General features: G+C 45.1%; 1 protein-coding gene across 1 annotated transcript in view; it reads right to left on the minus strand.

Moving 5' to 3' along the window:
* The window catches only part of LOC137372612 (mitochondrial adenyl nucleotide antiporter SLC25A24-A-like), a 137,616-nt gene that overhangs the window by 42,911 nt on the left and 67,939 nt on the right, over positions 1–26,766 (minus strand). The window contains 2 exon segments of the mRNA XM_068036547.1: positions 4,233–4,340; positions 10,614–10,766. Of these exon segments, the coding sequence (XP_067892648.1) occupies positions 4,233–4,340; positions 10,614–10,766 (261 nt within the window).

Consider the following 26,766-nt stretch of genomic DNA (forward strand, 5'->3'; position numbering starts at 1 on the left):
AGGAGAGCCATTATCAATGGGGTGAGAAAGGATCTGTCCCAGGTAAATTGGAATGAAAGATTGGCAGGCTAAACAATGGGCCACCTTTAAAAATGAGAAGGTTCAGGTACAGTAGAGTTAAATTCCCCTGAGGGGGAAAGGTAGGCCAGATGAGGCCAGAGCTCCCTGCATAACAAAGCAGATAGAGGGTAAGACTGAAGCAAAAAAAGGTGCATGTGACAGATGTCAGGTTGATAATACTAGTGAGAACCAGGCTGAGAATAGAAAGTTTGCAGGGTAAGTGAAAAAGATAATGAGAGTCAAAGAGAGAGTATGAGACTGGCAACTGACATGAAAGGGAATAAAGGTGGCAAAGGAAGGAGTGGGCTGATTAAGGAACAAAAAAGGGGATTTACACATGGAGGCAGGGGGCACGGCTGAGGTACTAAATGAGTACTTTGCATCTGTTTTTACCAAGGAAGATGATGTTGCTGAAGTCACAGCAAAGGAGCAGGTAATATAGATATTGGATGAGCTAAAAATTGATCAAGAGAAGATATTAGATAGACTGGTGGTCCTTGAAATTGATAACTCACCAGGACCGGGTCAGATGCATGAGGATGCAGTGGGTGGTGAGGACTGGAATTGCAGAGGCATTGGCCATAGTCTTTCAATCTTCCTTAGATACGGGGGTGGTGCCAGATGACTCAAGTATTTCAAATGTTACATCCTTGTTCAAAAAAGGGTGTAAGGATAAACCCAGCAACTACAGGCCAGTCACTTTAACCTTGGTGGTGGGAAAGCTTTTAGAAACTATAATCCGGGACAAAATTAGCAGTCACTGGGACAAATGTGCATTAATTAAGGAAAGCCAGCATGGATTTATTAAAGGCAAATTGTGTTTAACTAACTTGATTGAGTTTTTGATGAGGCAACAGAGAGGGTAGATGAGGGTAATGCAGTTGATGTGGTGTATGTGGGCTTCCAAAACACATTTGATAAAGTGCCTCATCATAGGCTTGTCAGCAAAGTTGAAATACATAGAAAAAAGGGGACAGTGGTCGGGATACAAAGCTGGCTGAATGACATGAATTGCAAAATTTGCAGATGACACAAAGCTTGCAAGTATTATGAACTGTGAGGAGGATAGTGATAGTCAGCAATAGGACATAGACAGCCTGGTGGAATGGGTGGACAAGTGGCAGATGCAATTTAATGCAGAGAAATGTGAAGTGATAAATTTTGGTAAGAAGAACGAGGAGAAGCAACAATACACAGTTTCTGTCTGTCTGTATTTTCTGATTAGTTGGAGGGTTCAATTGGTGGAAGGAGAATGGTGCATGCACCTTGGTTACTGGCCCCGGCTATCGTTGCTCCCCACCCTCAGTTACTGGGCTGACACCCTAAGAGGGAGGACACGGTGGTGTAGTGGTATCGTCACTGGACTAGTAATCTAGAAACCCAGGCTAATGCCCTAGTGACATGGGTTCAAATCCCACCCAGGCAGCTGGTGGAATAAAATTCAATTAATCAATAAAAATCTGGAATTGAAAGCTAGTCTCAGTAATGGTGCCATGAAACTATTATCGATTGTCATAAAAACCCATCTGGTTCACTAGTCCTTCAGTGAACCAGATGGGTTTTTATGACAATTGATCCTTCCCTTTAGGGGAGGAAATTTGTCGTCCTTACCTAGTCTGGCCTACATGCGACTCCAGACCCACAGCAATGTGGTTGCCTCTTAACTGCCCTCTGAAATGGCTGAGCAAGCCACTACGTTCAAGGGCAATTAGGGATGGGCAATAAATGCTGGCCTAGCCAGCGATGCCCACATCCCATGGAAGAATTAAAAAAAAGAAAAATGTAAAAGGAGTGAACCTCAGAGGTATATGAAGTATAAAATGGCATGGGTAAGAGGAGCCCAGAATGCTACTCCAATGTTAGTTGGATAGAAGACGAGGATGCAAGAATTGGCCTTGGTTAAAGGGATCTGGCCCCCAGCTCATGCTGCTCACCAGTCCTGGTTACTGGCCCCTGGACCTTTTCGCTCCCTGGCTTCCCTTACTGGCCCCCGGCCGTTGCCTCCCTTACTGGCCCCCGATCCCTGACGCTCCTCAGCTTCCCTTTGCCCCCAGCCGTTGCTGCCCTGCAACCTCCCTTACTGGCCCCCAGCCTCCCTTACTGATCCCCAGCCCTTGCCGTTCCCTGGTCTCGCTTACTGACCCCCGGCCCTCGTCGCTCCCAGGTCTCCACTTACTGGGCGTCACTGAGGTGGGGCAGCATGGAAGGGGTGCTGGGGCGGCCTGGGACGTGTGGAATGGAGAATGGGGATGGGATGGCATGGGATGGGTATTTAAAGAAGTACTGTTGCAATAAAGATACTAATTTCACTGCAAATGTTTTGCGGGTCTCTGTTGGTATAAATTAAATAAATACAATTTTAAAGGGGATGCAGAAACAAAGGGACCTGGGGGTATACGTGCAGAGCAGGTTGAGAAAGTGGTTAAAAAGGCATATGGGAACCAAACTGGGGATATAGTTAACGCACAGGAAAGCTGCAATAAGGTACAGGAAAACATTAATAAACTTACAGAATTGCCGAGTAAATGGCAAATGAACTTCCATATAGATAAATGCAAGGTAATATACTATGGTTAGGAAATTTAAGGAGTCTTTTTTTCAGAAAAGCAGTGTCTAAATGGGCTAGAGGAACAGAAGGATCTGGGGGTGCAGTTACACAAATCACTAAGAGTAGTGACACAGGTTAATAAGGCCATATAGAAGCAAATGCAAGCACTGATTCTAGAGAGATAGAATTGAAAAGCAGAGAAGTTACATTAAATTTGTATAGAACCTTGATTAGACCACACTTGCAGTACTGTGTAGAGGCACTGGAGAAGGTGCACAAAAACCCCACAAAGATGATATCAGAACTGAGAGGTTATAATTATCAGGAAAAATTGAGCAGAATGGGGCAATTTTCTCTAGAAAAGAGAAGGCTGAGGGGTGACCTTTGTAAGATTATTAAGGTTATTAACCAGTACTAATTGTTAAAACCCAGCTATTATAAACTAACAATTAACTTTTCATCATAAAGTAAAATTGAACTTTATTAGACCCTTCCTTTGTAACATGGTAAGTGGGAAAACTTAGGAAATAAGGCGCAGTATAGACAAGATGTCAAGGTAGAAGGATTCTGGGATTTTATGCTAAGTTTTAAAATGCTTACTTACAGCAAAAAGGAGAAGACCTTGAAGGTAGTCAGTGAGAGCAGTTTCTGAAAGAATGAAATATAGATACGTCTCCCAAAGAGATAAGGAACTACAGAATGTAAAAGCATGGAGATATTGTAGTCAACACAAAGTGCATTAGTTACATAAATCGGAAAGGTTAGCAACAGCCTTAAAATGATCCTTGGTTTGTTAAGGAAAGCATCCTTTAACACGAGGCTAGAGATGATTGGGGAAAGGGAGGGGTTAATTGGAAAGCGGCCAGGATAAAAGATGCTTTTTCTTAGGCCCTGTACAGCTGACAGAATTTTCGAACAAACAAGACGAGAGAGACAGACAGAGAGAGAAAAAGCTTGAAGACCAAAAGCTGCAAGAGAAACTAGTCATGCGCTCTAGTCGTCTAGTTCCTGATCCAGGTAGTATAATTCACGTTAGACTGTTAATCACTGCCTGAGTTTGTGACTATAATTTATCTGAAAACTTAATAAACTTATTCTTACCTTGTCTCAATAAAGTTGATTCACAACAAAATTTGCTGTCAAGGCTGTTCCTGCCTTAGAAGGGGTCATAAACCCCCAGTCTCTTAGAACTGATAGAGGTATTTAAGATTATGGAAGGTTTGATCGTGTAGACATAGAGAAAATGATTCCAATTTCTGAGGAGACCAGTACTTGGGGCCATAAATATAAGACAGTCATTAATAAATCCAATTGGGAATTCAGGAGAAACTTCTTTACCCAGAGTGGTGAGAATGTAGAACTCGCTACCACAGGGAGTAGTTGAGGTGAAAAGTATAGATGTATTTAAGGGGAAACTAGAAAAACACATGAGGGGGAAAGGAATAAAAGGATATGCTGAGAGCGTGAAGAAAGGTGGGAGGAGACTCTTGTGGAGCATAAACACTGGCATGGGCCCGTTGGGCTGAATGGCATGTTTCTGTGCTGTAATTACTTTGTAATTGGTCAACAATCACCTCCTGCATATCAATGCTGGTTTTCGGGTCTCTCACTGATCTAGACCTACCTCCATCGGATAAATACTGGTTTGTGCTGTAGCCCCAGCCAGCGATCCTGCGAGGAACCGCTCATGGGTAGCAATGTTTTGTTTGTCCCTTGCGAACAGCTTCTTATACTGCATAAAATGAAAGAAAAGTCAAGTGTTAGAAATTCAGGACTGACGAAAGGTCATTTGGCCAATCAAGCCCATTCCCTATGACCTCATCCTGGGGAAAATATTCTCCCAACCCTCAATCATCCAGAACCGGCACCGATTCGGCTCCTGGAAACTGCACTGATCCCGACACTGATCTAGCTCCCGGAACTGGCACTGATCTCGACTCCCAGAAACAGCACCAACCCCGGCACCAATCCGGCTCCCAGAACTGGCACTGATCCCGACACCAATCTGACTCCCGGAAACGGCACTGATCAGGCTCCCAGAAACTGCACCGATCCCGACACTGATCCAGTCCCAAATGGCAGCTCACCCCCACAGTTTTATGAATCCATCTCGCTCGCGATCCAGAGTTGTTTTTAATTCATTTGTGGGATGTGAGCATCGCTGGCTAGACCAGCATTTATTGCCCATCCCTAATTGCCCTTGAGAAGGTAGTGGTGAGCTGCCTATTTGAACCACTGCAGTCCATGTGGGGTAGTGCTGTTAGGAAGGGAGTTCCAGGTTTTTGACCCAGCAACAGTGAAGGAAAAGTGATATAGTTTCAAGTCAGGATGGTGTGTGGCTTGGAGGGGAACTTGCAGGTGGTGGTGTTCCCATGCATCTGCTGACTCACGGGTTTGGAAGGTGCTGTCAAAAGGAGCCTTGGTGAGTTTCTGCAGTGCATCTTGTAGATGGTACACACTGCTGTCACTGTGCATTGGTGGTTGAGGAAGTTGAGAATGTTGAAGGTGGTGGATGGGGTGCCAATCAAGCAGGCTGCTTTGTCCTGGATGGTATCGAGCTTCTTGAGTGTTGTTAGAGCTGCACTCAAAAGGCAGCGTAGGGTATTCCTGACTTGTGCCTTGTAGATGGTGGACAGGCATTGGGAAGATAAGAGGGGAGTTACCCGCTGCAGAATTCCTAGCCTCTGACCTGCTCTTGTAACCAGAGCACTTACGTGGCTAGTCCAGTTCAGTTTCTGATCAATGGTAACCCCCAGGATGTTGACAGTGGGAGATTCAGCGATGGTAATGCTATTGAATGTGAAGGGGAAATTGTTAGATTCTCTCTTGTTCGATTTGGTCATTGCCTGACAATTGCGTGGCGCGAATGTTACTTGCCCAAGTCTGAATATTGTCCAGGTCTTGCTGCATGTGAACATGGACTGCTTCAGTATCTGAGGCGTCGCGAATGCTGTGAACTTTGTGCAATCATCAGTGAACATCTCCACTTCTAATCTTATGATGGAGGGAAGGTCATTGATGAGGCAGCTGAAGATGGTTGGGCCTAGGACACTACCCTGAGAAACTCCTGTAGTGATGTCCTGGGACTGAGACGATTAACCTCCAAAAACCACAACCATCTTCCTTTGTGCTAGGTGTGACTCCAACCAGCGGAGTGTTTCCCCTTGATTCCCATTGACTCCAGTTTTGCCAGAGCTCTTTGATGCCATACTCAGGCAAATGCTGCCTTGATGTCATGGGCAGTAACTCTCACCTCACCTCTGGCGTTCAGCTCTTTTGTCCATGTTTGAACCAAGGCTGTAATGAAGTCAGCACGGAGTGGCCCTGGCGGAAACCAAACTGAGCGTCAGTGAGCAGATTATTGCTGAGCAAGTGCCGCTTGATAGCACGGTCGACGACCCTTTCCATCACTTTGCTGCTGATCAAGGGTAGATGATGGGACAGTAATTGGCTGGGTTGAATTTGTCCTGCTTTTTGTGGACAGGACATACTTGGGCAATCTTGCACACTGATGCCGTGTTGTAGCTGTACCGGAAAAGCTTGGCTGGGGGCGTGGATAGTTCTGGAGCACGAGTCTTCAGTGCTATTGCCAGAATGTTGTCAGAGCCCATAGCCTTTGCAGTATCCAGTGCCTTCAGCCTTTTCTTGAGATCACGTGGAGTGAATCGGATTGGCTGAAGATTCTGTGATGCTGGGGACATCAGGACGTTTGTGCCACTGAAATGTTAATGAAAGTGATTCCTGACAATGCAGCAGCCTGCTGACATCATCAGTGTGCGCCAAGCTGCGCACATGCGCAGCTACATCTTGCCAGGACTAAGTGGCGCAGTGGGAACGTCATCATGTATGCGCACCTGGTCCATCTTCGCACATGCCCCCCACTCGCCTGGAGGAAGCGGCTAAATGGGGGACTTTGTGGCTGGAATTCGATCCCCGTCACTCGCTCCCGCCCCACTAGGCGCTCCTCCCCCCTCGTCAATTCGCTCCAGGCCTTGATGCTTCCTCCCCTGCCGCTTGCTCCAGACCTCGCTGCGCCCCCTCACTCCCCTGGCCAATTGTTACCCGCTCCTCAATTCGCGCCACCCCGCTTCACCCCCCCATCCCGGCCGCTAGCTCCAGGCCACAACGCTTCCCTCCGCTCGGCCACTCGCTGCTGCGTGGTCCCGTCATCCCTTGCGACCCGCCTTGCTTCTTCAGGCAGCGTCTGGTGACTGATGAAACGTGGGAGCAAGTGGCCGAGAGGAGGGAAGCAGCGTGGCCAAGAACTAGTGACTGGGGGGCGATGGTGGGGGAAGTGGGGAGCGAGCAGCCGGAGAGTGGGTGGCGCGAAGCAAGGAGTATTAGATCCAAGGAAGAGGCATATATATTTGCCAGGAAAAACAACAGACCTGAGGATTGGGAGCAGTTTCAAATTCAGCAAAGGAGGACCAAGGGATTAATAAAGCAGGGGAAAATAGAGTACGAGAGCAAGCTTGCGGGGAACATAAGGTGAAGACAAATGTAGGAATTTATTATGGGGAATAAAGAAATAGCTGACCAACTAAATGCATACTTTGGTTCTGTCTTCACAAAGGAGGACACAAATATCATACCAGGGCTTAGTGAGAGAGAGGAACTGAAATAAATCAGTATTAGTAGAGAATGGTGTTGGGGAAATTGATGGGATTGAAGGCCGATAAATCCCCAGGGCCTGATAATCTACATCCCAGAGTACTTAAGGAAGTGGCCCTAGAAATAGTAGATGCATTGGTGGTCATCTTCCAAGATTCCATAGACTCTGGAACAATTCCTACAGATTGGAGGGTAGCTAATGTAGCCCCACTATTTAAAAAGGGAGGTAGAGAGAAAGCAGGGAATTATAGACCAGTCAGCCTGATGTCGGTAGTGCGGAAAATTCTAGAGTCCATTGTCAAAGATTTTATAGCAGAGCACTTGTACAACAGTGGTAGAATCGGGCAGAGTCAGCATAGACTTACAAAAGGGAAATCATGCTTGACAAATCTACTAGAATTCTTCGAGGATGTAACTAGTAGAGTTGATGAGGGGGAGCCAGTGAACAAAGAACAAAGAAAATTACAGCACAGGTACAGGCCCTTCGGCCCTCCAAGCCTGCGCCGATCCAGATCCTCTATCTAAACATGTCGCCTATTTTCTAAGGGTCTGTATCTCTTTGCTTCCTGCCCATTCATGTATCTGTCTGGATACATCTTAAAAGACGCTATCGTGCCCGCGTCTACCACCTCCGCTGGCAACGCGTTCCAGGCACCCACCACCCTCTGCGTAAAGAACTTTCCACGCATATCCCCCCTAAACTTTTCCCCTCTCACTTTGAACTCGTGACCCCGAGTATTTGAATCCCCCTCTCTTGGAAAAAGCTTCTTGCTATCCACCCTGTCTCTACCTCTCATGATTTTGTACACCTCAATCAGGTCCCCCCTCAACCTCCGTCTTTCTAATGAAAATAATCCTAATCTACTCAACCTCTCTTCATAGCTAGCGCCCTCCATACCAGGCAACATCCTGGTGAACCTCCTCTGCACCCTCTCCAAAGCATCCACATCCTCTTGGTAATGTGGCGACCAGAACTGCACGCAGTATTCCAAATGTGGCCGAACCAAAGTCTTATACAACTGTAACATGACCTGCCAACCCTTGTACTCAATACCCCATCCGATGAAGGAAAGCATGCCGTATGCCTTCTTGACCACTCTATTGACCTGCGTTGCCACCTTCAGGGAACAATGGACCTGAACACCCAAATCTCTCTGTACATCAATTTTCCCCAGGACTTTTCCATTTACTGCATAGTTCACTCTTGAATTGGATCTTCCAAAATGCATCACCTTGCATTTGCCCTGATTGAACTCCATCTGCCATTTCTCTGCCCAACTCTCCAATCTATCTATATTCTGCTGTATTCTCTGACAGTCCCCTTCACTATCTGCTACTCCACCAATCTTAGTGTCGTCTGCAAATTTGCTAATCAGACCACCTATACTTTCCTCCAAATCATTTATGTATATCACAAACAACAGTGGTCCCAGCACGGATCCCTGTGGAACACCAGTGGTCACACGTCTCCATTTTGAGAATGTGGTTTATTTGGACTTTCAGAAGGATTTCGACAAATTTTCGACAAAGTCCCACATAAGAGATTAGCATGTAAAATTAAAGCGCATGGGGTTGGGGGTAGTGTATTGCGATGGATAGAAAATTGGTTGGCAGACAGGAAACAAAGAGTAGGGATAAATGGGTCTTTTTCCGAATGGCAGGCAGTGACTAGTGGGGTACCGCAGGGACACCAGCTATTCGCAACATCCATTAATGATTTAGATGAGGGAACTAAATGCAATATCTCCAAATTTGTAGATGTTACAAAACTGGGTGAGAGGGTGAGTTGTGAGGAGGATACAGAGAGGCGTCAGGGTGATTTGGACAAGTTGAGTGAGTGGGCAAATGCATGACAGATGCAGTATAATGTGAATAAATGTGAGATTATCCACATTTTTTAGCAAAAACAGGATGGCAGATTATTATCTGAACAGGTATAAACTGAGAGAGGGGAATATGCAGCAAGACCTGCGTGTTCTCGTACACTAGAGCCTGAAGGTAAGCATGCAGGTCCAACAGGCAGTAAAAAAGGCAAATGGTATGTTGGCCTTCATAGCGAGAGGATTCGAGTACAGGAGCAGGGATGTCTTGCTGCAATTATACAGGGCCTTGGTGAGGCCACACCTGGAATATTGTGTGCAGTTTTGGTCTCCTTATCTGAGGAAGGATGTTCTTGCTGTAGAGGGAGTGCAGCGAAGGTTTACCAGACTGATTCCTGGGATGGTGGGACTGACATATGAGGAGAGATTGAGTCAGTTAGGATTATATTCACTGGAGTTCAGAAGAGTGAGGGGGGATCTCATAGAAACCTATAAAATTCTAACAGGACTTGACAGGGTAGATGCAGGAAGGATGTTCCCGATGGTGGGGGAGTCCAGAACCAGGGGTCATAGTCTAAGGATACGGGGTAAACCTTTCAGGACTGAGGTGAGGAGAAATTTCTTCACCCAGAGAGTGGTGAACCTATGGAATTCACTACCACAGAAAGCAGTTGGGGCCAAACTATTGTATGTTTTCAAAAAGGAATTAGATATAGCTCTTGGGTCTAAAGGGATCAAAGGGTATGGGGCGAAAGCCGGAACAGGCTACTGAGTTGGATGATCAGCCATGATCATAATGAATGGCGGAACAGGCTCGAAGGGCCGAATGGGCTACTTCTGCTCCTATTTTCTATGTTTCTATGATCAGCCAGGGGAGTGGGGGGAGCAGCGAAGTGTGCAGCGAGCGGTTAAGCAGGGGGGAAGCGGCCAGTGGGGAGGAGGGGGAAGAAGCGAGTAGCCAAGGAGAGACAGCAGCCAGTGGGGTGGGAGCTAGTAGCTGCGTTCGGGTGAAATTAGTCCTGGTCAGTCATATAAACCAATCACGATAACTAATTGGCAGCACATTTTATACATTGCCCGATTTTCTTTTCCATCGATTGGTGTGCTAATTCACTATCTTCCAATGGAAATTCAATCATAAAATGCCTTTTGTATTTAATAGGATTACTGGAATATTAAATGGATCTGAGGATTACAATTAGTATCCTATAACTATATACTAGTAGATTACTAGGCTTCCATCCAAGTTAATGTCAGGTTAGTTTGCTAGAACGATCTAGCCATAAGCATTTCCTGTGATAAATTGAGCAGCACCATCTTTAATCCTGGCAGCTGCCTGAATGTCGCAGACACTGACGTTCCAGTTGAAGAGCCTGCATTTGTGCATGTGCAAGTACTGCGCCACCTAGTGATTGCGTTGTCAGCAAACACAACCAATGCTAATACCTTGTTTAGTGACAATCCCCACAGACACAGGTCACTTGGCTGATAGTCACACCTCAATATTTACTTTGTCAGCAGAATCTTATGTTTCTATGCAAAGTTAGAAAGACTTCTTCCAAAGGCCCCATTACCTGTTCATAGGCCATGAACTTGATGGCTGTTTCAGGTGCTATTTTCACCACATTCATCCCATTTCCTCGCCACAAAGATGCCACTCCTCCCTCTTTAAGCATCTGCTTGAATCCACTATATATATTCATTTGGTTTGATTTGGAAGCGTGGACCTGGTTTTAAAATGTTGTAAAACGTGTTACAATATAAACAGTTAAGTATGTAGACTAGTGTATAAGATAACAGGAACTAAAGCCAAACAGTGCAGAACTGGGTGTTAATATCTTCTATGCTGGAATGCGAGTTTTGTTTACATGGAAGGTAACACAATTTTGCACGGATATAAACACCACACATTAGCAGAATGATAGCAGCTGAGATGTAGCTAGGTTGACTCCACAAACCCTTTGATGCTTTGTAAATGGCATTAACCTGACCTCCAGTGACTGAGCTTACCCCACAGGATCCTAACCGATTAATCTAAACCATACATTAGTTTCTACCACATACAACACATTCTCATTATACAAGGATATTAATTCCCCTTATGTATTGAGAGGCTAGATTACCTGTTATGCTGTATACTATCTAATACAGTAGTAACTTAGTTTACAAATTAATCCAGAAAAACTATTAAACTGATTATACAAAAGGTCTAGAGATAGATTCCCAAAGTGAGACTTTTAGTATATATCACTGGTAATGTAGGCTTTGTTTAGTTATATCCGAGTCAAGACAGCACAAGAACACACAAATAGGAGCAGGAGTAGATCGTATGGTCCATCGAGCCTGCTCCGCCATTCAAAACGATCATGGCTGATTTTAGGATTCAACTCAACTTTCCCGCCTGCTCGCCATATCCCTTGATTCCCTGAGAGACCAAAAATCTATCTATCCCAGCCTCAAATGTATTCAACGATAGAGCATCCATAACCCTCTGGGGTACAGAATTCCAAACATTCACAACCCTTTGAGTGAAGTAATTTCTCATCTCAATCCTAAATGATCGGCCAGAGACTGTGCCCCCGTGTTTTAGATTCGCTGACCAGTGGAAAAAATCTCTGTGGCTAACCTATCCAGACCCTTTCGAATCTTCTATGTTTCAATGAGATCACATCTCATTCTTCTAAACTCCAGAGAATACAGGCCTTATTTACTTAGTCTCTCATCATAGGACAACCCTCCCATCTAAGGGACCAATCCAGTGAACCTTTGCTGCACTGCCTCCAATGCAAGTATATCCTTTCTTAAATGTGGAGACCAAAACTGCATACAGTATTCCAAATGTGGTCTCACAAAAACCGAGTACAATTGTTGAAATGCTTCCTTATTCCTGTATTCCAACATACCTAATAAAGTTCCGAAGAAGGGTCACTGACCCGAAACGTTAACTCTGCTTCTCTTTCCACAGATGCTGCCAGACCTGCTGAGTGATTCCAGCATTTCTTGTTTTTGTATACCTAATTGCTTGTTGTGCCTGCAGGTTAACTTTCTGCGTTTTTTTTTATTCATTCATGGGAAGTGGGCGTCACTGGCTAAGCCAGCATTTATTGCCCATCCCGAATTGCCCTTGAGAACAAAGAACAGTACAGCACAGGAACAGGCCATTCGGCCCTCCAAGCCTGCGCCGATCTTGATGCCTGCCTAAACTAAAACCTTCTGAACTTCCGGGGTCCGTATCCCTCTATTCCCATCCTATTCATGTATTCGTCAAGATGCCTCTTAAACGTCTCTATGGTACCTGCTTCCACCACCTCCCCCGGCAACAAGTTCCAGGCACACACCACCCTCTGTGTAAAGAACTTGCCTCGCACATCCCCTCTAAACTTTGCCCCTCTCACCTTAAACCTATGTCCCCTAGTAACTGACTCTTCCACCCTGGGATAAAGCTTCTGACTATCCACTCTGTCCATGCCGCTTATAACTCTGTAAACCTCTATCATGTCGCCCCTCCACTTCCGTCGTTCCAGTGAAAACAATCAGAGTTTATCCAACCTCTCCTCATAGCTAATGCCCTCCAGATCAGGCAACATCCTGGTAAACCTCTTCTATACCCTCTCCAAAGCCTCCACGTCCTTCTGGTAGTGTGGCGACCAGAATTGCACGCAATATTCTAAGTGTGGCCTAACTAAAATTCTGTACAGCTGCAGCATGACTTACCTATTTTTATACTCTATGCCCCGACCGATGAAGGCAAGCATGCCGTATGCCTTCTTGACTACCTTATCCACCTGCGTTGCCACTTTCAGTGACCTGTGGACCTGTACGCCCAGATTTCTCTGCCTGTCAATACCCCTAAGGGTTCTGCCATTTACTGTATACTTCCCACCTGCATTAGACCTTCCAAAATGCATTACCTCACATTTGACCGAATTAAACTCCATCTGCCATTTCTCCGCCCAAGTCTCCAACCGATCTATACCTTGCTGTATCCTCTGACAATCCTCATCACTGTCTGCAACTCCACCAACCTTTGCGTCGTCCGCAAACTTACTAATCAGAGCAGCTACATTTTCCTCCAAATCATTTATATATACTACAAACAGCAAAGGTTCCAGCACTGATCCCTGCGGAACACCACTAGTCACATCCCTCCATTCAGAAAAGCACCCTTCCACTGCTACCCTCTGTCTTCTATGACCGAGCCAGTTCTGCATTCCATCTTGCCAGCTCCCCTCTGATCCCATGTGACGTCACCTTTTGTATCAGTCTGCCATGAGGGACCTTGTCAGAGGCTTTACTGAAGTCCATACAGATAACATCCACTGCTCCTCCTTCATCAATCATCTTTGTCACTTCCTCAAAAAACTCAATCAAATTAGTGAGACACGACCTCCCCTTCACAAAACCATGTTGCCTCTCGCTAATAAGTCCATTTGTTCCCAAATGGGAGTAGATCCTGTCCCGAAGAATCCTCTCTAATAATTTCCCGACGACTGACGTAAGGCTCACCGGCCTATAATTTCCTGTATTATCCTTGCTACCCTTCTTAAACAAAGGAACAACATTGGCTATTCTCCAGTCCTCTGGGACCTCACCTGTAGCCAATGAGGATGCAAAGATTTCTGTCAAGGCCCCAGCAATTTCTTCCCTTGCCTCCCTCAGTATTCTGGGGTAGATCCCATCAGGCCCTGGGGACTTATCTACCTTAATGCTTCGCAAGACACCCAACACCTCCTCCTTTTTGATAATGAGATGACCCAGACTATCTACACTCCCTTCCCTAGGCTCATCATCCACCAAGTCCTTCTCCTTGGTGAATACTGATGCAAAGTACTCATTTATTACCTTGCCCATTTCCTCTGGCTCCACACATAGATTCCCTTCTCTGTCCTTGAGTGGGCCAACCCTTTCCCTGATTACCCTCTTGCTCTTTAGATACGTATAAAAAGCCTTGGGATTTTCCTTAATCCTGTTTGCCAATGACTTTTCATGACCCCTTTTAGCCCTCCTAACTCCTTGCTTAAGTTCCTTCCTACTGTCTTTATATTCCTCAAGGGCTTTGTCAGTTCCTAGCCTTCCAGCCCTTATGAATGCTTCCTTTTTCTTTTTGACTAGGCTCACAATATCCCGCGTTATCCAAGGTTCCCGAAACTTGTCAAACTTATCTTTCTTCCTCACAGGAACATGCTGGTCCTGGATTCTAATCAACTGACGTTTGAAAGACTCCCACATGTCAGATGTTGATTTGCCCTCAAACAGCCGCCCGAATCTAAATTCTTCAGTTCCTGCCTAATATTGTTATAATTAGCCTTCCCCCAATTTAGCACCTTCACCCGAGGACTTCTCTTATCCTTATCCACAAGTACCTTAAAACTTATGAAATTATGGTCACTGCTCTCGAAATGCTCCCCTACTGAAACTTCGACCACCTGGACGGGCTCATTCCCCAATTCCAGGTCCAGTATGGCCCCATCCCTAGTTGGACTATCTACGAATTGTTTCAAGAAGCCCTCCTGGATGCTCCTTACAAATTCTGCCCCATCCAAGCACCTAGCACTAAGTGAGTCCCAGTCAATATAGGGGAGGTTAAAATCACCCACCACTACAACCCTGTTACCTTTACATCTTTCCAAAATCTGTCGACATATCTGCTCCTCTACCTCCCGCTGGCTGTTGGGAGGCCTGTAGAAAACCCCCAACATCGTGACTGCACCCTTCCTATTCCTGAGCTCCACCCATATTGCCTCGCTACATGACCCCTCCGAGGTGTCGCCCTGCAGTACAGCTGTGATATTCTCCTTAACCAGTAATGCAACTCCCCCACCCCTTTTACATCCCCCTCTATCCCGCCTGAAGCTTCTAAATCCTGGAACATTTAGCTGCCAATCCTGTCCTTCCTTCAACCAAGTCTCTGTAATAGCAACAACATCATAGTTCCAAGTACTAATCCAAGCTCTAAGTTCATCTGCCTTACCTGTTATACTTCTTGCATTGAAACAAATGCACTTCAGACCACCAGTCCCGCTGTTCTCTGCAACATCTCCCTGCCTGCTCTTCCTCTTCGTCTTACTGGCCTTATTTACTAGTTCCCCTCGGTGGTGGTGAGCTACCTTTTTGAACCACTGCAGTCCATATGAGGTAGGTACACCCACAGTGCTGTTAGGAAGGGAGTTCCAGGCTTTTGACCCAGCAACCGTGAAGGAATGGCGATCTAGTTCCAAGTCAGGATGGTGTGTGACTTGGACGGGAACTTGCTGGTGGTAATGTTCCCATGAATCTGCTCTCTTGTCCTTCGAGGTGGTCGAGGTCGTGGGTTTGGAAGGTGCTGTATAAGGAGCCTTGGTGCGTTGCTGCAGTGCATCTTGTAGATGGTACACACTGCTGCCACTGTGTGTCGGTAGTGGAGGGAGTAAATGTTTGTGGATGGTGCGCCAATCAAGTGGGCTGCTTTGTCCTGGATGGTGTCGAGCTTCTTGAGTGTTGTTGGAGCTGCACCCATACAGGCAAGTGGAGAGTATTTCATCTCACTCCTGACTTGTGCCTTGTAGATGGTGGACAGGCTTTGGGGAGTCAGGAGGCGAGTTACTCGCCACAGGATTCCCAGCCTCTGACCTGCTCTTGTAGCCACAGTACTTATATGGCTACTCCAGATCAGTTTCTGATCACTGGTAGCCCCTAGGATGTTGACAATGGGGGATTCAGCGATGGTAATGCCATTGAATATCAAGAGGATTCTCTCTTGTTGGAGATGGTCATTGCCTGGCACTTGTGTGGCGTGAATGTTACTTGCCACTTATCAGCCCAAGCCTGAATATTGTCCAGGTCTTGCTGCATTACAACACGGACTGCTTCAGTATTTGAGGAGTCGCGAATGGTGCTGAACATTGTGCAAACATCAGCGAACATCCCCACTTTTAACCTTATAATTGAAGGAAGGTCATTGATGAAGCAGCTGAAGATGGTTGGGCCTAGGACAAGCACACCCAAGTCTCTTTAAACATCAACACTTATAAGTTTCACGCCTTGTAAAAAATATTTTTCTTTTCTCTTCTTATGACCAAAGTGCATAACTTCACACTTCCCTACATTATACTCCATCTGCCATCTTGTTGCCCACTCACTTAACCTGTCTATATCTCTTTTTACACCCTGTGTCCTCCCCACAGCTTATCTTTCCACCTACCTTTGTATTATCAGGAAATTTAGATATATTACTCTCCGTCTCTTCATCTAAGTCATGAATATCGATTGTAAATAGCTGAGGCCCAGCACTGATCCTTGCGGCACTCCACTATTTACTGCCTGCCAACTTGAAAATTCCCTGTTTATGTCCATTCGTTGCTTCCTGTCTCTTAACCAATCCTCTATCCATACTAACGGCTCTGTTGGTGTACCTACCCCACATGGACTGCAGCGCTTCAAGAAGGCAGCTCACCACCTTCTCAAGGGAAATTAGGGATGGGCAACAAATTCTGGCCTAGCCTGCGATGCCCACATCCCAGGAACAAATTTTTTTTAAAATTACCCCCAACTCAATGAGCCCTTATCTTGCCAGTTAAGCTTTAGCATGGCTCCTTATCGAATGCATTTTGGAAATCTAGGTATACTACCCACTACTGGTTCTCCTTTATCTATCCTATGAGTTACATCCTCTAAAACCTCTAATAAATTTGTCAAACAGGATTTCCCTTTAGTAAAACCATTCTAATCATACTGGGCTTTTCTACGTGCATTGTTAAGACTTCCTTAATAATAGAGTTCCTTAATAATAGAGTCCAGTATTTTTGCAATGTCTGATGTTAGACTAACTGGCCTGTAGTTCCCTGTTTTCTTTCTCCCTCCTTTCTTGAAAAGCAGTGTAACATTTGCCAACTTCCAATCTGACAGGACCATTCCTGAATCCAAGGAATTTTGGAAAATTATAGCTAGAGCTTCCACTATCTCTGCAGAACTCGAGGCCATCAGGTCCTGCAGATTTGTCAGATTTTAGTTCCTTAAGTTTCTCCAACACTTTTCTCTACTGATATGAATTTCCTTAATTGCTCTTTTTAACCCCTAGGTTATTGCCTTTTTCTGATATGGAACTTGTGCCTTCCACTGTGAAGACATACATAAAGTATTTGTTCAGTGCTTCTGCCTTTTCCTCATTCCCCATGATATTTCCTCCTGTTTCTGCTTCCAAGGGACCAATGTCTACTTTAGCTACTCTCTTCCTTTTTATGTACTTGTAAAAGCTCTTACAGTCTGTTTTTCTGTTACTGGCTAGTTTACTCTCCTTTTTTTCTTTTTTCCCTTTTTATCAACTTTTTGGTGGCCCTTTGCTGTTTCTAAAACACTCCCAATCCTCAGACTTGCTCCTCATTTTTGCAACATTGTAAGTCTTTTCTTTGAATCAAATACTATCCTTAACTTGCTGAGTGAGCCACGGATGGGTCTTTCTGGCTAAGTTTTTGTTTTTCAAAGGAATGTATTTTTGTTGAACATTTTGAATTGCTTCTTTAAAGGTTTCCAACTGTTCATTTACTGCGATGCCTTTTAGTCTATTTACCCAATTTACCTTCGCCAGTTCTCCCCTCATGCCTATGTGGTTGGCTTTATTTAAGTTTAAGACCCTTGTTTGTGATTGGAGCATACGAATATATGAATTAGGAGCAGGAGTAGTCCACTTGACCCCTCAAGCCTACTCCCCCATTCAGTAAGTTCATGGCTGAACTGATTACTCCACATTTCCGCCCACCCCCGATAACCTTTCACCCCCTTGCTATCAAGAATCTATCTACCTCTGCCTTAAAAATATTCAAAGACTCTGCTTCCACTGCCTTTTGACGAACAAAATGCCAGAGACTCACGAGCCTTTGAGAGAAAAAATTTCTCCTCATTTCTGTCCTAAATGGGCAATCCCTTATTTTTAAACAATGACCCCTAGTTCGAGATTCTCCCATAAGCAGAAACATCCTTTCCACATCCACCCTGTCAAGACCCCACACGATCTTATATGTTTCAATCAGGTCGCCTCTTACTCTTCTAAATTCCAGTGGATACAAGCCTAGCCTGTCCAATCTTTCCTCGTAAGACAGGTCACCCATTCCAGGTATTAGTCCAGTAAACCTTCTCTGTACTGCCTCCAATGCATTTACAAAGAACAGCACAGGAACAGGCCATTCGGCCCTCCAAGCCTGCGCCGATCTTGATGCCTGTCTAAACTAAAACCTTCTGCACTTCCGGGGTCCGCATCCCTCTATTCCCATCCTATTCATGTATTTGTCAAGATGCCTCTTAAACGTCGCTATCGTACCTGCTTCCACCACCTCCCCCGGCAGCAAGTTCCAGGCATTCACCACCCTTTGTGTAAAAAAAAACTTGCCTCGCATATCCCTCTAAACTTTGCACCTCATACCTTAAACCTATGTCCCCTAGTAACTGATTCTTCCACCCTGGGAAAAAGCTTCTGACTATCCATTCTGTCCATGCCACTCATAACTTTGTAAACCTCTATCATGTCGCCCCTCCACCTCCGTCGTTCCAGAAAAAACAATCCGAGTTTATCCAACCTCTCCTCATAGCTAATACCCTCCAGACCAGGCAACATCCTGGTAAACCTCTTTTGTACCCTCTCCAAAGCCTCCACATCCTTCTGGTAGTGTGAAAATAATTAATTAATTGGAGGAGGGCCAATTTCAATGGGTGAGAACGGATCTGGCCCTGTTAAATTGGAATCAAAGATTGGCAGGCAAAACTGTAACAGAACAATGGGCTGCCTTTAAAGAGGAGATGGTTTGGGTACAGTTGAGCTACATTCCCATAAGGAATGTAGGACAAACAAAGCCAGAGCTCCCTGGATGATAAAAGAGATAGACAGCATGCTGAAGCAAATAAAGGATGCATATAACAGATGTCAGGTTGATAATACAAGTGAGAACCAGCTGAAATAGAAAGTTCAGAGGGGAAGTAAAAAAAGAAATAAGAAGCAAAAAGAAGAGTTTGACAGCTAACATAAAAGGGAATCCAAATGGTTCCATAGGCATATAAATAATAAAAGGGTGGTAAAAGGAAGAGTGGGGCCGATTAGGAACCAAAAAGAATATTTACACATACAGACAGAAGGGCATGGCTGAGGTACTAAATGAGTACTTTGCATCTGTCTTTACCAAGTAAGAAGATGCTGTAAAAGTCATAGTGAAAGAGGAGGTAGTTGAGATACTGGATGGGCTAAAACTTGATAAAGAGGAGGTATTAGAAAGGCTGACAGTACTTAAAGCTGATGAGTCACCAGGACCAGATAAGATGCATCTGATGAAATTTAATGCAGAGACATGTGAAGTGATACATTTTGGTAGGAAGAACGAGGAGAGGGAATAAAAAATAAAGGATTCAATTCTAAATCGGATGCATGAATTGGAAGTATATATGCACAAAATTATTGAAGGTGGCAGGGCAGGTTGAGAAAGTGGTAAATAAGACATACGGAATCCTGTGCTTTATAAACAGTGGTATAGAGTACAAAAGCAAGGAGGTTATGGTGAACTTTTATAATACGCTGGATCGGCCTCAACCGGAGTATTGTGTCCAATTCTGGGTACCACACTTTAGGAAGGGTGTGAAGGCATTAGAGAGGGTGCAGAAAAGTTTTACAAGACTGGTACCAGAGATGAGGGCCTTCAGTTACGTGGATAGATTGGAGAAGCTGGGGCTGTTAGAATTAGAACATTACAGCGCAGTACAGGCCCTTCGGCCCTCGATGTTGCGCCGACCTGTGAAACCATCTGACCTACACTATTCCATTTTCATCCATATGTCTATCCAATGACCACTTAAATGCCCTTAAAGTTGGCGAGTCTACTACTGTTGCAGGCAGGGCGTTCCACGCCCCTACTACTCTCTGTGTAAAGAAACTACCTCTGACATCTGTCCTATATCTATCACCCCTCAACTTGAAGCTATGTCCCCTCGTGTTTGCCATCACCATCCGAGGAAAAAGGCTCTCACTATCCACCCTGTCCAACCCTCTGATTATCTTATATGTCTCTATTAAGTCACCTCTTCTCCTCCTTCTCTCTAACGAAAACAACCTCAAGTCCCTCAGCCTTTCCTCGTAAGACCTTCCCTCCATACCAGGCAACATCCTAGTAAATCTTTTCCAAAGCTTCCACATCCTTCCTATAATGCGGTGACCAGAACTGCACGCAATACTCCAGGTGCGGCCGCACCAGAGTTCTGTACAGCTGCAGCATGACCTCGTGGCTCCTAAACTCGATCCCCCTACTAATAAAAGCTAACACACCATATGCCTTCTTAACAGCTCTATTAACCTGGGTGGCAACTTTCAGGGATTTATGTACCTGGACACCAAGATCTCTCTGTTCATCTACACTACCAAGAATCTTCCCATTAGCCCAGTATTCTGCAATCCTGTTACTCCTTCCGAAGTGAATCACCTCACACTTTTCCGCATTAAACTCCATTTGCCATCTCTCAGCCCAGCTCTGCAGCCTATCTATGTCCCTCTGTACCCTACAACATCCTTCGGCACTATCCACAACTCCACCGACCTTAGTGTCATCCACAAATTTACTAACCCACCCTTCTACACCCTCTTCCAGGTCATTTATAAAAATGACAAACAGCAGTGGCCCCAAAACAGATCCTTGCGGTACACCACTAGTAACTAAACTCCAGGATGAACATTTGCCATCAACCACCACCCTCTGTCTTCTTTCAGCTAGCCAATTTCTGATCCAAAGCTCTAAATCACCTTCAACCCCATACTTCCGTATTTTCTGCAATAGCCTACCGTGGGGAACCTTATCAAGCGCCTTACTGAAATCCATATACACCACATCCACTGCTTTACCCTCATCCACCTGTTTGGTCACCTTCTCGAAAAACTCAATAAGGTTTGTGAGGCACGACCTACCCGTCACAAAACCGTGCTGACTATCGCTAATGAACTTATTCTTTTCAAGATGATTATAAATCCTGTCTCTTATAACCTTTTCCAACATTTTACCCACAACCGAAGTAAGGCTCACAGGTCTATAATTACCAGGGCTGTCTCTACTCCCCTTCTTGAACAAGGGGACAACATTTGCTATCCTCCAGTCTTCCGGCACTATTCCTGTCGACAATGACGACATAAAGATCAAGCACAAAGGCTCTGCAATCTCCTCCCTAGCTTCCCAGAGAATCCTAGGATAAATCCCATCTGGCCCAGGGGACTTATCTATTTTCACACTTTCCAAAATTGATAACACCTCCTCCTTGTGAACCTCAATCCCATCTAGCTTAGTAGCCTGAATCTCAGTATTCTCCTCGACAACATTTTCTTTCTCTACTGTAAATACTGACGCAAAATATTCATTTAACACTTCCCCTACCTCCTCTGATTCCACACACAACTTCCCACTACTATCCTTGATTGGCCCTAATCTAACTCTAGTCATTCTTTTATTCCTGATATACCTATAGAAAGCCTTAGGGTTTTCCCTGATCCTATCCGCCAATGACTTCTCGTGTCCTCTCCTTGCTCTTCTTAGCTCTCCCTTTAGATCCTTCCTGGCTAGCTTGTAACTCTCAAGCGCCCTAACTGAGCCTTCACGTCTCATCCTAACATAAGCCTTCTTCTTCCTCTTGACAAGCGCTTCAACTTCTTTAGTAAACCACGGCTCCCTCGCTCGACAACCTCCTCCCTGCCTCACAGGTACATACTTATCAAGGACACGCAGTAGCTGCTCCTTGAATAAGCTCCACATTTCGATTGTTCCCATCCCCTGCAGTTTCCTTCCCCATCCTACGCATCCTAAATCTTGCCTAATCGCATCAGGTGTTCTCCTTGGATCAGAGAAGGTTGAGAGAAGAATTGATAGAGGTGTCCAAAATCATGAGACGCCTGGACATGGGGAGAAACTGCTCCCATTGGTGGAAGGGTTGAGAACCAGAGGACACTGATTTAAGGTGAATAGCAAAAGAGCCAAAGATGACAGGAGGGAAAACTTTTTTATGCAGCGAATGGTTAGGATCTGGAATACACTGCTTGAAAGTGTGGTGGAGGCAGATTCAATCATGGCTTTCAAACGGGTATTGGATAATTATATGAAGAGAAAATTTGCAGGACTATGGGGAAAAGGTGGGGGAGTGGGACTAGCTGACTTGCCCTTGCAGAGAACTGGCATAGACACCACCGGCCGAATGGCCTGCTTCTGTGCTATATCCAATTTATGATTCTGTGATTTGTTCCTGTATTTTAATGTGGGCTGAGGTCCATGTAAGATACAAAATACTTGCTTACTTGCATAAAGAACAAAGAACAGTACAGCACAGGAACAGGCCATTTGGCTCTCCAAGCCTGTGCCGATCTTGATGCCTGTCTAAACTAAAACCTTCTGCACTTCCGTGGACCGTATCCCTCTATTCCCATCCTATTCATGTATTTGTCAAGATGCCTCTTAAACGTCGCTATCGTACCTACTTCCACCACCTCCCCCGGCAGCAAGTTCCAGGCACTCACCACCCTCTGTGTAAAGAACTTGCCTCGCACAACCCCTCTAAACTTTGCCCCTCGCACCTTAAACTTATGTCCCCGAGTAACTGACTCTTTACATCCTTCCTTAAATAAGGAGACCAGTACTGTACACTGTACTCTAGATGTGGTCTCACCAATGCCCTGTATAACTGAAGCATAACCTCCCTACTTTTGTATTCAATTCCCCTTGTGATAAATGATAATATTCTATTAGCTTTCCTACTACGTGCTGTACCTGCATACTAACCTTTTGCGATTCATGCACCCAGATCCCTCTGCATCTCAGAGCTCTGCAATTTCTCACCATTTAGATAATATGCTTCTTTTTTATTCTTCCTGCCAAAGTGGACAATTACACACTTTCCCACATTATACTCCATTTGCCAGGTCTTTGCCTACTCACTTAACCTATCTATATCCCTTGTTGTCTCCTTATGTCCTCTTCACAAGTTACTTTCCTACCTATCTTTGTGTCATCAGCAAATTTAATGACGATACCTTCAGTCCCTTCATCTAAGTCATTTATATAAACAGTAAAAAGTTGAGGCCCTAGCACCGATCCCTGTGGCACACCAATCTTCTATCCATGCCAATATGTTACCCCCTACCATGAGCTTTTATATTCTGCAATCACCATTGATGTGGCACCTTATCAAATGCCTTCTGGAAATCTAAGTACAATACATCCACCGGTTCCCCTTTATCCACAGTACATGTAGAACACGAATAAATTGGTTAAACATGATTTCCCTTTCACAAAGCCATGTTGACTCTGGCTGATTAACTTGAATTGTTCTAAATGCCCTGCTATAACGTCTTTAATAATAACCTTGAACATTTTCCCTAAGACAGATGTTAAGCTAACTGGCCTGTCGTTTCCTGCTTTCTGTCTCCCTCCCTTTTTGAATAAAGGAGTTATATTTGCTATTTTCCAATCTAAAGGAACCTACCCCAAATATAGGGAATTTTGGAAAATTAAAACTAACGAATCAACTATCTCATGCATGACACTTGCAAACTTAATATGGAATTCAATGGTATTATGATCACTGTTTCCCAGTGGATCTTGTAGAGTCATCGAGTTATCCAGCACAGAAAGAGGCCCTTCAGCCCATTGTGTCTGTGTTGGTCATCAAGCACGTAGCCATTCTAATCCCATTTTCCAGCACTTGACCCCTAGCCTTGTATGCTATGGCGTTTCAAGTGCTCATCTAAATACTTCTTAAATGTTGGGAGGGTTCCTGCCTGTACCACCCCTTCAGACAGTGTGTTCCAGATTCCAACCACCCTCTGGCTGAAAAGCGGTTTCCTCAAATATCCTCTAAACCTCCTGCCCCTTATCTTAAATCTATGCCCCCAGGTTATTGACACCTCCGCTAAGGGAAAAAGTTTCTTCCTATCTACCCTATCTCTGCCCCTCATAATTTTATATACCTCAATCAGGTCTCCCCTCAGCCTTCTCTGCTCTAAGGAAAGAAAGCCTATCCAGTCTCTCTTCATAGCTGAAATGCTCCAGCCCAGGCAACATCCTGGTGAATCGCCTCTGCACCCTCTCCAGTGCAATCACATCCTTCCTATAGTGTGGTTACCAGAACTGTACACAGCACGGGTCAGGGATGTCTCAGATCGGCTGCAGAACATTCTAAAGGGGGAGGGTGAACAGCCAGTTGTCATTGTGCACATAGGCACTAATGATATAGGTAAAAAATGGGATGAGGTCCTACAAGCAGAGTTTAGGGAGTTAGGAGCCAAGTTAAAAAGTAGGACCTCAGAGGTAGTAATCTCAGGATTACTACCAGTGCCACGTGATAGTCAGAGTAAAAATGAAAGAATAGTCAGGATGAATGCGTGGCTTGAGAGATGGTGCAGGAAGGAGGGGTTCAGATTTTTGGGACATTGGGACCGGTTCTGGGGGAGGTGGGACTATTACAAATTGGACGGTCTACACCTGGGCCGGACTGGAACCAATGTCCTTGGAGGTGCTTTTGCTAACGCTGTTGGGGAGGGTTTAAACTAATGTGGCAGGGGGATGGGAACCAATTGAGGTCAGTTGACAGTAAGGAGGTAGTAACAAAAGCCTGTAAGGAACTAGATAATGAAGTCAGTGTGACTAAGGGGAAGAGCAGGCAGGGAGCAGATGATGAATATAAAGGGACTGGTGGTCTGAGGTGCATTTGTTTTAATGCAAGAAGTGTAGTAGGTAAGGCAGATGAACTTAGGGCTTGGATTAGTACCTGGGAGTATGATGTTATTGCTATTACTGAGACTTGGTTGAGGGAAGGGCATGATTGGCAACTAAATATCCCAGGATATCGATGCTTCAGGCGGGATAGAGAGGGAGGTAAAAGGGGTGGAGGAGTTGCATTACTGGTCAAAGAGGATATCACAGCTGTGCTGAAGGAGGGCACTATGGAGGACTCGAGCAGTGAGGCAATATGGACAGAACTCAGAAATAGGAAGGGTGCGGTAACAATGTTGGGGCTGTACTACAGGCCTCCCAACAGCGAGCGTGAGATAGAGGTACAAATATGTAAACAGATTATGGAAAGATGTAGGAGCAACAGGGTGGTGGTGAAAGGAGATTTTAATTTTCCCAACATTGACTGGGATTCACTTAGTGTTAGAGGTCCAGATGGAGCAGAATTTGTAAGGAGCATCCAGGAAAGTTTTCTAGAGCAGTATGTAAATAGTCCAACTCGGGAAGGGGCCATACTGGACCTGGTGTTGGGGAATGAGCCCGGCCAGGTTGTTGAAGTTTCAGTAGGGGACTACTTTGGGAATAGTGATCACAATTCCGTAAGCTTTAAAATACTCATGGACAAAGACGAGAGTGGTCCAAAAGGAAGAGTGCTAAATTGGGGGAAGGCCAACTATACCAAAATTCGGCAGGAGCTGGGAAATGTAGATTGGGAGCAGCTGTTTGAAGGTAAATCCACATGTGATATGTGGGAGGCTTTTAAAGAGAGGTTGATTAGCGTTCAGGAGGGACATGTTCCTGTGAAAATGAGGGATAGAAATGGCAAGATTAGGGAACCATGGATGACAGGTGAAATTGTGAGACTAGCTAAGAGGAAAAAGGAAGCATACATAAGGTCCACGCGGCTGAAGAAAGACGAAGCTTTGAAAGAATATCGGGATTGTAGGCACAATCTGAAACGAGGAATTAAGAGGGCTAAAAGGGGTCATGAAATATCTTTAGCAAACAGGGTTAAGGAAAATCCCAAAGCCTTTTATTCATATATAAGGAGAAAGAGGGTAACTAGAGAAAGGATTGGCCCACTAAAGGACAAAGGAGGAATGTTATGCTTGGACTCAGAGAAAATGGGTGAGATTCTAAACGAGTACTTTGCATCGGTATTCACCGAGGAGAGGGACATGACGGATGATGAGGTTAGGAACAGATGTTTGATTACTCTAGGTCAAGTCGGCATAAGGAGGGAGGAAGTGTTGGGTATTCTAAAGGGCATTAAGGTGGACAGGTCCCCAGGTCCGGATGGGATCTATCCCAGGTTACTGAGGGAAGCGAGAGAGGAAATAGCTGGGGCCTTAACAGATATCTTTGCAGCATCCTTAAACACGGGTGAGGTCCCGGAGGACTGGAGAATTGCTAATGTTGTCCCCTTGTTTAAGAAGGGTAGCAGGGATAATCCAGGTAATTATAGACCGGTGAGCCTGACGTCAGTGGTAGGGAAGCTGCTGGAGAAGATACTGAGGGATAGGATCTATTCCCATTTGGAAGAAAATGGGCTCATCAGTGATAGGCAACATGGTTTTGTGCAGGGAAGGTCATGTCTTACCAACTTAATAGAATTCTTTGAGGAAGTGACAAAGTTGATTGATGAGGGAAGGGCTGTCGATGTCATATACATGGACTTCAGTAAGGCGTTTGATAAGGTTCCCCATGGCAGGCTGATGGAGAAAGTGAAGGCGCTTGGGGTCCAAGGTGTACTAGCTAGATGGATAAAGAACTGGCTGGGCAACAGGAGACAGAGAGTAGCAGTAGAAGGGAGTTTCTCAAAATGGAGACGTGTGACCAGTGGTGTTCCACAGGGATCCGTGCTGGGACCACTGTTGTTTGTGATATACATTAATGATTTGGAGGAAAGTATAGGTGGACTGATTAGCAAGTTTGCAGACGACACTAAGATTGGTGGAGTAGCAGATAGTGAAGGGGACTGTCAGAGAATACAGCAGAATATAGATAGATTAGA

This window comes from Heterodontus francisci, chromosome 8, assembly GCF_036365525.1.
Source record: "Heterodontus francisci isolate sHetFra1 chromosome 8, sHetFra1.hap1, whole genome shotgun sequence".
In the NCBI taxonomy this organism is placed as follows: domain Eukaryota; kingdom Metazoa; phylum Chordata; class Chondrichthyes; order Heterodontiformes; family Heterodontidae; genus Heterodontus; species Heterodontus francisci.